At 48.2% G+C, this 13,713-nt stretch overlaps 1 protein-coding gene across 1 annotated transcript; it reads left to right on the plus strand.

Annotated features, from left to right (window-relative positions):
* The first annotated feature begins 1,330 nt into the window (after nucleotides 1-1,330).
* On the plus strand, nucleotides 1,331-6,496 carry LOC112441479 (melanoma-associated antigen 10-like). Its single transcript, XM_024988744.2, has 3 exons — nucleotides 1,331-2,387; nucleotides 3,162-3,254; nucleotides 3,611-6,496. Exon 3 carries the CDS (start codon nucleotides 3,631-3,633, stop codon nucleotides 4,423-4,425), a length of 795 nt encoding a protein of 264 aa, XP_024844512.1. The 5' UTR covers nucleotides 1,331-2,387; nucleotides 3,162-3,254; nucleotides 3,611-3,630; the 3' UTR covers nucleotides 4,426-6,496.
* Nucleotides 6,497-13,713: the final 7,217 nt, after the last annotated feature.

Raw genomic sequence — 13,713 nt, forward strand, 5'->3', positions numbered from 1 at the left:
CCTGAAGAAGAAAGTGAGGTGTCTCCCCAGGGTGCAGTCAGCACAGTCCAAGATTTCCACAACTGACAAGGTAGTGGGATTAGGCCCTTGTGGGGTCCCCTCTGTTCTGGGATGGGGAGCCCCTGGTGCACACTCAGGGCACCCTCCTCATCTTGACTCCTGGTACTGCCTGGACCACCTCTGCTCTCTGACTTCAGGACATGGCCCTCAGACCTCTGCTTTTGCCTCCTGGTTCCTGGAGCTCCTGTGAGAGAAAGGGAGGAGGCAGCTGGGGGTATCCTGTGGCACAGCCCTGAGCCTTCTCTGACGGTACGAGCAGTGGACTCTGTGAGGTCCCCTCAGTTTTGTGTGGTGGGAGGTCCCCTCAGGGCTCTCTTGCAGTGCTCACCTTTCCCCTGGTACAATCTGGTCCCTACCCTCTGGGGACCTGCGAGGAAACTCAGAACAAGACCCTAGCCTGAACAAAAAGTGCTGAGGGGCCCCACATGAGGCTGCACCTGCCCAGGGAATCCCGCGGGTCCTAGGCTGGGGAGATGCTCGGTCCTCAACTCCTCCTCACGTCCTGCCTGGCCTCCCAGCACTGACCACAGGGGCGGGGGTCTGCTTAGTCCTCCATCAGGGTTGGTGTGTCCAGCCTCTGCTAACCTGAAGCCATCCGCACTCCACCCGAAAAACCTCATCTCACGAGGTCCCTAGGCCAGATGTCAAGAAACTGCTCACCCTGCTCACCCTGCTCTGGGCCCTCCAAGACCCTCCTGCAAGGGCCAAGATCCCTCCCTGTTGGGGTCTAACTGCCTCTGTCCCTCCTCGCATGGAGCCTGTACTCCAGGCAAGACCTGCAAGTGTCCTGTCTGCAATCTGGAGGCTCTGCTGCTTTCACCTGTCCCTCTGACAGGGATGTCAGGCAATGCGGCATGAGGTCGTCCTGCCTGGGGACTACCAGGGTTCCCTCTGGTCTGAGATCTGACTACCCTCAGTCCTCACTCAGGGTGTTCACCTTGACTTCTGGTGGACCTAGGCTCTGTCCTCTCCCCACCAGGAAAGGTGGGAAGAGGTCCCTGCTCCTCACACCAGGTCCCTACTCTCACAGACCCGGATCTCAGGAAGACAGGACAGACCAAGTGTGCTCTTCTCACCCCGAGGGCTCCCAGGGCCGATAACAGGGGCTGAGATCTGTGGGGTTCCATCAGTCTTACCTTGGGGTCCCTAGAGTCTTCACTTGGGGTCCCTTCAGTCGTCCCTCAGGGACCTCAACTTGTCTCTGTGTAGGACTTTGGATTCTCTCCTCTCCCCACTCATGCCCCATCCCTTATGTCAGGACCCCAGTTTCTCTGAGACCTGGATGTCAGGAAGTCAGCCCCCTATACCAGGTCCCCAGTCTCTCTGACACCCGGATGTCAGGAAACACAGCATGGTTCGTCTGCCCTGTGTCCTCCCAGGGCCCACTCTGCTCTGCGGTCCAGCAGCCCCTGAGTCCTCCCTCAGTGTCCTCACCTTGACCCTCAAAATAACTAAGATCTTCCCGCCTGCCCTTCTGAGGCCCTGCCCCTTCTAACAGTTGCCTAATGTCTCTGAGACGCAGATGCGCAAGTCAGAACAGGCTGCCAAGTGCTCATCCCACCACCAGGGTGGCCCAGGGCTGACAGCAGGGGCAGGGATCAGTGGGGTTGCCTTTCATCATCCCTCAGGGACCACATCTTGAGCCCTGACAGATCTGGGGATGCCCTTTGTGTTGACCAGAGGCGGGACCCTCACATCAAGGCTCAGGGAGCACAGAGGGTGGATGAGCACATGTTGCATTTCCTGACATCCAGGTCTCAGAGAAACTGGGGACCTGGGAAAGGGGGCGTGGCCTCAGGTGAGCAGAGGGAAGAAGCCCGGCTCCTCCAGAGTTTGAAGTTGAGGACCCTGAGGGAGGACTGAGCGGGCTCTGGACCCCAATCGGAGGAGACCTCAGAGAAGCTTGTAGCTGCTGCCGGTCCTTGGCGGCCCTGGGGTAGGATGAGCCCAATGTGCGGGGTTTCACTTCCTCATATCCTGATCTCAGACTGGAGACCTGGTTAGGCGGCCTGACTTCCTGACGTCCGGATCTCAGACTGGGGACCTTGCATATGGGGCGGAGCCTTAGGTGGTCCAATTCCCAGGTCTGGTGGGGTGTCAGGTTGAGGACCCTGAGGAGGAACTAGAGGACCCTGAACTCCAATCAGAGGACACCTCAGAGAAGCTCATCTCTGCCGTCAGTCCAGGGCAACTGTGGGGGTAGGATGAGCGCAGCAGGCATGGTCTGACTTCCTGACATCCGGGTCTTGGAGAGACTGGGGCCCTGGTATAAGGGGCGGGGCTTCAGCTGGGGAGAGGCGAGAATCCCAGGTCCCGGCCGGAGGCAGGTGAGGTGCCTGAAGGAGGACTGAGGGGACCCTGCATGAGGACCGACGGAACCCCACAGATCCCCGCCCCTGTAGTCGGCCCTGGGAGCACATTCTGTCTGTCTGCCTTTCTCACATGCTGGTCTCAGAGAGACTGGGGATCTTGTGAAAGCGGAGGGGTCTCAAAATGGCGGACGGGACAGTCTCCGGTCCTGCCTGAGGGCCAGGCTGCATGCAAGGATGGACTGAGGCGGAAAGACCCCAACAGGGAGGCAGGGATCCTAGCCCTTGTGGGGACTCTTGGAGGCCCTAGAGTGGGGTGAGCAGTTTCTTGACTTCTGGCTTAGGGACCTCGGGAGGTGAGGTTTTTTCTGGGCGGAGGGCAGAGGCTTCAGGTCGGCAGAGGCTGAACTCCCCAAACCCGAGGGAGGACTAAGCAGACCCCCACCCCTGTGGTCAGTGCTGGGAGGCCAGGCAGGACGTGAGGAGGAGCTGATGACCGAGCATCTCCCCAGCCTAGGACCCACAGGAAGCCCTGGGCAGGTTCGGCAGCGTGTGGAGCCCCTCAGCGCTTTCTGTGGAGGCTGGGGTCTTGTTCTGAATTTCCATGCAGGTCCCCAGAGGGGAGGGACCAGGTCGTGCCAGGGGCAAGGTGAGCACTACAAGGGAGCCCTGAGGGGACCTCCCGCCACACAACTGGGGGGACCTCACAGAGTCCACCCCTCGTACTGTCACAGAAGGCTCAGGGCAGTGCCACAGGATACCCCCGAGCTGCCCCCTCCCTTTTTCTCACAGGAGCTGCAGGAACCAGGAGGCGAAGGCAGAGGGCTGCAGCTGGTGTCCTGAGGTCAGAGGGCAGAGGAGGTCCAGGCAGCACCAGGGGTCAAGGTGAGGAGGGTACCCTGAGTGTGCACCAGGGGCTCCCCACCCCAGAACAGAAGGGACCCCACAGGGGCCTAATCCCCCACCTTGTCAGCCTTGGAAATCTTGGACTGTGCTGACTGCACCCTGCGGAGCCACCTCACTTCCTCCTTCCGGTAGCCAGGGGACTGGCTGCCCTGGAGGCTTGCCCCTGTGAGGTCTGAGAGCACCCACCCCTCAAGAGGAGACCTGTAGGTTGCCTGTGTCAGTCCGCCCAGGGTGTGGTGCTCAGCTGAGGCCATTCACAGCCCCTCTCTCCCCCAGCCTGGCCTGTGGTCCCCATCTGTCACCCTGGCTGACTCCTGTCTGTGGTTTGATCCCAGGTATCGCGCTCGTGGTCGAGATGAGTGAACTGAGCAAGCCCGAGGAAGATTTTCAGGACCCTGGCGAGGCCCAGGGCCCGGTGAATGTGCAGCTCTTGGGGGCTGAGGCAGGGGTGGCTGCATCCGCCTCGGCCTCCTCCCCCACAGTGTCCTCCTTAGGCACTGGGGAGTCCTTGCCCCAGGAAGCGCTGAATGAGATGATAGCTAGCCTAATGAAGTTCCTGCTCCTCAAGTATCGAGCCAAGGAGCTGACCTCCCAGGCGGAAATGCTGAATAAGGTCCTCAGGGATAACCAGGAATACTTCCCGGTGGTCTTCAACCAAGCCTCGCAGTGCCTGCAGCTGGTCTTTGGCGTGGAAGTGAAGGAGGTGGACCCCAGGGAGCACATCTACATCATGGTCCCCATCCTGGGCCTCACCTGCAACGCAATGCTGAACAGTGGGCAGAGCATCCCCAAGGCTGGCCTCCTGGTGCTGGTCCTTAACCTGATCATGCGGAATGGAGACCGTGCCCCTGAGGAGAAGGTCTGGGGAGCACTCAGCAGATTGGGTGTGTGTGTCGGGAGTGTGCACTGCATCTTTGGGGAGCCCAGGGCGCTTCTGACCCACGCGTGGGTGCAGGAGGGGTACCTGGAGTACCGGCAGGTGCCTTACAGCCACCCTGCTCGCTATGAGTTCCTGTGGGGTCCCCGGGCTTATGCGGAGACCAGCAAGTGGGAAGTCATGGCATTTCTGCTCAGGGTCAAACAAAGGGCTTTGAGGACCTTCCCACTGCAGTCTGCAGAGGCTGCAAGGGAGGAGGATGAGGTGGCCTGAGCCAGAGCAGCATCCAGGTGATCCTTGGCTCTGAGATTGAAGAGGGAGCGGTCAGCCTTCTCAGAAGTGAGGGCCTGGGGCAGTTTGGGGAACCAGTGTATCAGCTTCTTTGCATTCCTGTTCTGTACGATGACGTGGAGATTCACCAGTTCTCCTTAGAAAATTTTCAAACTTTGATTGTTTTCATAGAAGGCTAAATAAACTTCAGTGTCTTAGCTTCATGAATGATGCTGATCACAGTGCGTTTGTGCTTACCCAGTTCGTGAGCAAGAGTTTTGCTGTTTCGTAAAAGAGATCGGAAACTCTTCCATTGTATTTTGTGGTCCTGAACAGGATGCAATGGAATTGGAATTAGAACTGTTGTGGAAAAGTGAGCTTGCTTAGCAGTAATATTGATGATGGAAGAGATGATAAAAGTAATTGTAGTGAATTCATGGTTCTGTCCTTCTTGTGTGTCATTTTCAAAAACTAAATAATCTCTTGTTCATTTGGATTTGCCTGGGTTATTTAAGGAATCAGCAGATAATGAATTGAGCCCCCCGCTCACTGGCTTGTGTATTCTGAAGACCTTTATGGAGCCACTGCTCCATGAAAGGCTGGGTTAGCAGTGGGGACACTAGGAGAAGCCGGACACCCCCCACACCATGAGCGATGATCTAGGAGCCGTAGTCACACGAAGAAGGTGGAGAGAAGTCCCCTAGTCACACTAAACCGGGCAACACAGGGCGGGGCGGTCAGGCTCCTAGAGGAATGCTGGAATGTCAGTGTCTGAGCCAGGGCGTTCTGGGGGCTTTGGGAAGCTGGGTTCCTTCTGTGGGAGGTGATCGTGATGAGGCTGCGTGGTGGCATCCCTCAGACTTGCAGGCAGTGTGTCTTGGGGGTGACGGGAAAGTCTGAAACAGATCATTGCTGTGAGGTATCCTTTTGCATCTTGGATAAAACACAGAGAGATCTCTTTCTCGGGCAGGAAAGAAGGGGTCCTGACTGTTGTTGCATTGGTGTTGACCACAGGGGAAAAGGACGTGTTTTCTACCACTGCCCCACCATCTGCTTGGAATCCTGGAGAAGAGCAAATGTTGCTTTGAAGTATGGCCCAGCAGTCCCTGGGCTGGCCCTCTACTCTCTGTCCTGGGAAAGCGGATTACCAAGTATATTGAAATGACCATTTATTTGGTCATCTGGACTTTATTTTGGCCACTTGTGCACATGCTCTAGATTTCAGAGGGATGAAATGAGTGAAGAGAAGCTGCCAAGTGGAGAAATCCTGCTGGGTGACTGGATCCTGGGAACTTTGATTCCCAGCTGGGAAAGACACTGCTCCGCACCCCTCAAACACATGCATACACCCAGGTTGAATAATATAACCCCTAAGAGGAAAACACACAGAGCAGCGATTTTGACGGTTTTTTTATTTATCTTAGACTCAGAGTCTGAGATCCAAATGACAAAAGAGATACGTACTAGCCAGAAAAGATGCAACATCCACCAGTGTCCGTGGCTTCAGGCAGGTTCAGAAGTGTGGAGGCAGCAGAGACTCAACAGGTTAAGGCTGTGCCTGGCATCAGATGACAGGAGCGAGTTCCGGGCCTAAGGAGGTGGTGAGGTTACTGCAGTGCGGTGTGCGGGTGGGTGCAGGGGGCTGAAGGGGCCGCTCTCCCTGCTGAGTGCCAGAGAACAACGGGAACAGATGTGATTCTGGCCGCGTACGTGGCATCTGCCACATAGTCAGTGGACACTTGGAAATGGTTGAGAATTTCAAGACCCGTGTGACCTGCTCAGACTCTCTTCCCCAAAACAAAGGAGATTGTGTCATTATAAGTTCTAACCGCTGCTCTTTGTTGAGCATCTGCTAGGCAGTGTGGAATTGGAGAGCTGTCAGGCATTCAGTTGGGGAAGGCAATGGCACCCCACTCCAGTACTCTTGCCTGGAAAATCCCATGGATGGAGGAGCCTGGTAGGCTGCAGTCCATGGGGTCGCTACGAGTCGGACATGACTGAGCAACTTCACTTTCACTTTTCACTTGCATGCATTGGAGAAGGAAATGGCTTGCATTTGGTTTCCTTTCTTTTTCCTTTTTTTTTTTTTTTTAAATTGTGTCTTTTTCTTTTTTTTTCTTTTTTACTTTACAATATTGTATTGGTTTTGCCCTTTTTTAAACATACTCAGCATCTTTTCTCCAAAGTTTCGTTGTCTTTTTTTTTTTTTATTTTGAAACTGTCAATAGACTTTAATTTGAGCTTTTCCATTGTAACCCTTTAAGATTTGAATAATATTTGTGAAAATCGTGGACTTCTCATATGCCCTCACCCAGTTTCCCCGCTTACTAATATCTTACATTAATATGATACATTTATTACTGAGGAATTACTGAGGAAGTATTAATGAGGAAGTATTGATGCATTATTTATTATCAACTAAAGCCCATACTTTACTCAGATTTCTATAGGTTTTACCCACTCCAGGATCCTGGCCAGGAAACCAGCCTAACATTTAGTTGTAATGTCTCCTTGGCTTCCCCATAGCTTTAACATTTCTTTGTTTTGGATGATATTGACAGTTTTGAGGAGTACTCAGTAGATGTTTTGTACAATGTCCCTTGATTGGGATTTGTCTGATATTTTACCCGTACCTAGTCTTGGAGTACGGAGAAGGCAATGGCACCCCACTCCAGTACTCTTGCCTGGAAAATCCCATGGATGGAGGAGCCTGGTAGGCTGCAGTCCATGGGGTCACTAAGAGTTGGGCACGACTGAGCGACTTCACTTTCACTTTTCACTTTTCACTTTCATGCATTGGAGAAGGAAATGGCAACCCACTCCAGTGTTCTTGCCTGGAGAATCCCAGGGACGGGGGAGCCTGGTGGGCTGCCGTCTATGGGGTCGCACAGAGTCGGACACGACTGAAGTGACTTAGCAGCAGCAGCAGCAATCTTGGATTACGAGTTTGCGGGAGGAATATTACTGATAAAAATCCCATTCTCATCACATCATATCAAGTGTATATTCTATTAGCACAATTGATCACTGATGATGCTCTCATTGACCATCTGGCTGAGGTAGTGCTTGTCAGGGGTCTATGTGATAAAGTGATTGTTTTATGCCCCATTTCCATCCTGTCCTGTTTGGAAGAAAGTCACGATGGACTGTCCATGCTTCAGGGGTAGGGAGTTATGCTCCACTTTCTAGAAGTGGGAGTGTCTGCATAAACTGGAATTTTTCTCTGTGGGAGATTTGCCTATCCTTGTTTGTGTAATTAAGAAATCATTAATTTTTCTCAGTATGGACTCATGGTATTTATATTACACTTTGGGTTAAACTCCAATACCAATTTATACATTTTCATTTTCAAATTGTTCTCACATTGGCCATTGGGTGCTCTTCCTGTCAGTTCCCTTTGTAAGTAACTTTGTCATAGCCTTGGAAATGTTGCTTTGTTTTTTAAATTTTTTTGAGCACTTTTTTGTTTTTCCTCACAACCTACAAAGGTGCTCCGGGCTCGTTTTCCATATTTCCTAACCCAATTCTAGAATCATCAGTTTTTCCATGGAGCCCTTGTTCCTTTTATTATCGAATGGTGTTGACAAACCTAGATCTGTATACTAATTGTGCTCATTGGTACTGAAGAGCCATTGGTTCTGGGGACCTCTTTTTTGACAGAGCAAAGAATTATATGTGTACTTCCTATCCTGTGTTTATTTATATATCTAGAAATATTTTAGATGGTAATGATTTCATGGATATGACACCAAAAACAGAGGTTTAAAAAAAAAGAAGGAAAAACACAGATAAATTGGACCTCATCAAATTAAAAAAAGAAAATGTCTGTGCATCAAAGAACACAATCAAGGAAGCTACCATATGATACAGCAATTCCACTTCTGAGTGTATTTTCAAAAGAAAATGAAAATAGGATATCAGAAAGATATTTTCACTCCTACATTTATTGCATCATTGTTCACAATATCCAAAATGTGGATACAACCTAAGTGTCTGTCAGTGGATGAATGGATAAAGATGTGACATATTCAACATACAGCCATGTGAGAGAAGGAAATCATGCCATTTGCAACAACTTGGAAGGAGCTTGAGGGCGTTATGCTAAGTAAAATAAGTGAGACAGAAAAAAGATAAATACTGGTTGTTGTCACTTACATGAGGAATCCTAAAAGGACAAACCGGGATTTCCCTGGCAGTCTGGTGGCTAAGACTCTGTGCTTCCAATGCAGGGAGCATGGATTTAATCCTTGGTTGGGGAACTAAGATCCCACATGCTGAGCAGCAAGGCCAAACATTAAAAAAATAATAATAAATAAAAATAAATTTAAAAAGTAAAAACGACAAACAGAGAAATGGAGACAAGAGTGGTGTTTACCAAGAATTAGGGGATGGGGGAATAGGCAGAGATTGTTCACAGGGTACTAGCCCCCACTTATAGTACTAACAAGTTTTGAAGTCCAGTGTACAGCAGGATGCTTATAGTTCACAATTCTGTATCAAATACTTGACTGTTGCTAGGAGAGTAGAACTTCTACATTCTCACCACAAAAAAAGAAATGTGACAGGATGGAGGTGGTAACTAATATTGTCAGTAATCATTCCACCATTTATAAATGTATCATATGAACATGTCAAGATTTTTGCTTGAACTCCATCCCTCCTTGCTAGCGAGGCTTCTCTTCTAGTGGACTGAAGCTAACTGCAATGGTGGTGTCATTCACCCACGTGATGCTTCCAGATTTGAGCAACAAACAGTTCTTAGTGTGAGCGAAATTTTAAACATCCCTTAGGAGATGCTGTCAATTCTGGCTCCAGTGCAGCATCCCATATAACACTCTGGAAACCAATCTGCAGATCAGAATCCTTTTCTGCTTGTCTTTTTTTTTTAATATAAAATTATTTATTTTAATTGGAGGCTAATTACTTTACAATATTCTATTGGTTTTGCCATACATCAACATGAATCCACCACGGGTATACACGTGTTCCCCATCCTGAACCCCCCTCCCACCTCCCTCCCCATACCATCCCTCTGGGTCATCCCAGTTTCTGCTTGTTTTAGTGTTTTAAAGTTGGCATCTGTACATTGTCAGACTTTTTAAATTTCAAATTCCCTTACCTTCCCTGACTGAACATCAGTAATACCTAATGGGACTGGAGGACACATGCTGGTTAAGAGTTGCTTTCCTGGTTCAAAGATTTGTTACTCAGGAAGCATCACCTCTCTCCCCACATGCAAACAGAGAACAATGTGAGTGCATTTCCCAGCTTTGACAGTTAACCACCACACAGTCAAGAGTAGTAAACACCACATGACAGCGGACTATGTAACAGAGCAGAAGACATAGGTTAAGACTGTCTAAGAGTATCTCCATAGTGTTCTGCTCTCCTAAAGTCCTCTTCTAAATTTTGCACCTGGTCTATGGCCCTCAAGTGTCTTGTACATTTTCATCAATTGAACTGCCTTTGAAGTGAACTTGAAACACATTTGATTAATCCTTCACAAAGTGATAAATTACTCTTGGTTCCAGTTATCTGAATGAAGAGCTTCGGAGAGAGACCCACCTGCCCTGGATTAGAGCCAAGGCCTCCCTGCCCAGGGGTCAGGATCCAGAAGTTTTCCCAAAGAGATGAGCATATATGTTGCAATATCTGTAGAGATAATAAACAGAGATCTTCATTCTTAAGGTAGAGGATCCTCAGTTCTAGGTCACTTTGCTCCGACCATGGGCTTCCCAGGCCATTTCGCCAGCTCTAGGGTTGAACCCAAAGTCCAGGTTTATAGAGGTCAGGACAAGGGCCACTCTACCCCTGTTCCATCTGTATCTGGGTCTTACCCACTCTCCCTCCACAAAACCCTTTTTGCCAACCCCTGCCAGCTCAGAGGGGCTGCACAGAGAGCTGGCTCTCCAGGGTAAGATCTTGAGGACACCCTTTTCCCCCTCTGGGAACTGGAGAAATGATCTCTAACGTGGTAACTCCATGTCTCCCAACGACTTTTAGCAGTTGCTCCTGTGGTGAGTAAACGCCAGTATCTGCAGAAGCTATGCTGAACTGAGAGTGGCTGTAATTTATTTCCTAGAACTCCATCACTTTCTTGTAGGAGTCCATGAAATTGTCCCTTAAGGTGAGAAAAGTACCATGATATTCAAATGGCTGTGAACTTAACTCAGTGGACAGCCAGAGTGTCCTGCAGTGTGTGGAGCTCAAGAGTAAAGTCCAGAGGGATAAAGAGGGTCTCGTGGTTGCCACAACCTTGTTTGATGTTTTAAATTATGTTGGCCACTCAGCATGCGGGATCCTAGTTCCCCAACCAGGGGTCAAACCCGCACCCCGTGCAATGGAAGCAGAGAGTCCTAACCACTGGACCATGAGGGAAGTCCCTACAATATTCTTAACCAGGATGCCTCAAAACTGTCAATGTCATGAGAGAGAGAGAGAGAGAGAGAGAGAGAGAGAGAGAGAGAGAGAGAGAGAAAGTCTGAGAAACTGTCCTGCAACGAGAAATTTAAGGAAATATGACAGCTACATAGACTGTGGTATGCTGGATGTAAAATGATCCTCTAAGGAAAAAGGAACATGAGTTAAAGACTAACTATAAAAATATAATATAAGCTAATTGCTATGATACTATTCAGTTCAGTTCACTCGCTCCGTCGTTATCAACTCTTTGCGACCCCATGGACTGCAGTACGCCAGGCCTCCCTGTCCATCACCAACTCCCAGAGTTTACCCAAACTCATTTCCATTGAGTCGGTGATGACATCTAACCATCTCATCCTCTGTTGTCCCCTTCTCCTCCCTCCTCAGTCTTTCCCAACATCAGGGTCTTTTCAAATGTGTCAGCTCTTCGCATCAGGTGGCCAAAATATTGGAGTTTCTGCTTCAATATCAGTCTTTCCAATGAACACTCAGATATTAAATAAATTAAACCTTTAACATTAAGTAAATGGACAATTAAGTAACCAAATTAATCATAAACATTAAATATGAATACATTAAAGACAAAATTATTATGAATATAATACAAAAATAAAATATAAAATCTGTCTATCTCAGAGAAAGCATGGCCTACAAGGACAAAAATATTTACAATTTAACCATTTACCAGGAACGTTTGCTGATCCCTGGTGTAAAGCAAAATATCATGAACATACTGAGGGATTTATAACATGGGTAGAAGCAACAACTCCAGGCCTAGATCTGTAACCCTGTGGTGGAAGACTCACTAACAGCATGGTAGACACATAAAATTTTGAGGGAGGGCGTTTTTTCTCTCTGTAAAGAAAAAATTTTGTGAGAAGTGACTGTTGTGCTATTTTCGTATGACCTCACTGCTTGATGATCTAGGTGAATCCATTCAAGGGAAGTACAAGACAGAGTAAGGAAACTAAATACCCACCACTCAGAGTGAGAGGACCAGAAGGAGAGCTTCCTGGTAGCCAAAGAGTGAGGGCAAAGAGTGGAGAAGAGCAAATATGAGCAAGGGATTCCAGCATGTTGTAGGAACTCCTGAGTTCGACCTGAGCTGTGCATGTAGGAATTTCACCATAGGCAGAATACCAAAAGCATGGAGAACTGAACCATTACCCAAGGGGCAGGCTGGGCCCTGCATGATTCACATACACTATGGATCTAAGTATCACTGCATCAACCACAGCAAAATGCACATTTATTTCAAGTACATGGGAAACATCCACCAAGATAGAATCCTATACCCTCAAAAGACATTGAAAAAATGTAAATGATGCAGAGTATATTCTCTGACAAGAAAGGAATGAAAATAGAAATCAAGCAATATGGAAGGAGAAGAAAATCTCAAAACACTTAGGAATTAAACAACCATCCATAGGTCAAAGAGAGTCTCAAGGAAGCAGAAACTGCAATAGAATGAATTAAAAGGAAAGTGCAATGTATTACAATTCATGGCATGCAGCTAAATCAGTGTTCAGAGGGAAAATTATAGCATTTAATGTTTAGGTTAAGAAAGAAGAAGGACCTCAAGCAATAATCTGTGCTCCTACCTTAACTTAGAAAAGGAAGAGAAAACTTTACCCAAAGCAATCTGAAAACAAACTAGAAACACAACAGGAAAAAAAAAAAAAAAGAAAGAAATCAAAAATAAAGAAAAAAAATCATGGGGAAAAAACTGGTTCATTGGAAAGATCAACAAAGTTGATAAAACTCTAGCCAGATAAACAAAATCGAAAAAGAGAAGACAAATGACTAATATCAGAAATGAAATACTGACTATAACTACGATTCTACAATCCCTACACTAAAGATGTTGGAAAGATAAAAAGGAAACACTAAGAACAAATCTATGTACAGTAGATAAGTTCAAGAACTTAAATGGAATTGTACAGTTCCTCAAATTCCAGAAACTACCCCTCACTCCTGATGTGTACTACAACTATTAGAGAGTGGGTATCACATTTTAAATTTTTCTAAAAAGAAAATGCATAGAACCTCAGAAACTTCAAAAACTCAAGCAGAAATTGTAAGAACAAACTGTATCAGAACTCTGAAGAATAGTCAAAAATTTGGAGCAACTAAGCTATCAAGACAGTGAGCTCCTCTGGGTAAGGGTTACTGGTCATGCTCTGTGGTCTTGGTGTCCACCCTGGTCCTTGGCACTCAGTGGGCGATCAGAAAGTGTTTGCTAGATGATGTCTTACTCATGGCTTCTGCAGTCTGGTTGGATCAACTTTATTTGGCCCCCAGTACATGCAACCGGAGAAGGCAATGGCAGCCCACTCCAGTACTCTTGCCTGGAAAATCCCATGGGCGGAGGAGCCTGGTAGGCTGCAGTCCATGGGGTCGCTAAGAGTCGGGCACGACTGAGCGACTTCACTTTCACTTTTCATTTGCATGCATTGGAGAAGGAAATGGCAACCCATTCCAGTGTTCTTGCCTGGAGAATCCCAGGGACGGGGGAGCCTGGTGGGCTGCTGTCTATGGGGTTGCACAGAGTCGAACACAACTGAAGTGACTTAGCAGTAGCACATGCAACAGGTCAACACAACCATAAACACAAACAAGGAGCAGTGACACAAACACACCTCTGCAAACATCTGTAGGAGAGGTGCCTGACACTTACATCACCAACAGACACAGAACCATTTTAGGCCATAGGTAGCTTTAAAAAATCCCATTTTTCATGAAAATCTGATCACTGCCATGAAAGAACAAAATGATGGCAAGAAAGAGCTCCTCATAGAATGACAAGCTGAGCCCGTGTCCTCCAAGTGCTGGGATAACCAAAGTGGCGTTTAGGAGGAAATGACCAAC

Source organism: Bos taurus, chromosome X, assembly GCF_002263795.3.
Source record: "Bos taurus isolate L1 Dominette 01449 registration number 42190680 breed Hereford chromosome X, ARS-UCD2.0, whole genome shotgun sequence".
Classification (NCBI taxonomy): domain Eukaryota; kingdom Metazoa; phylum Chordata; class Mammalia; order Artiodactyla; family Bovidae; genus Bos; species Bos taurus.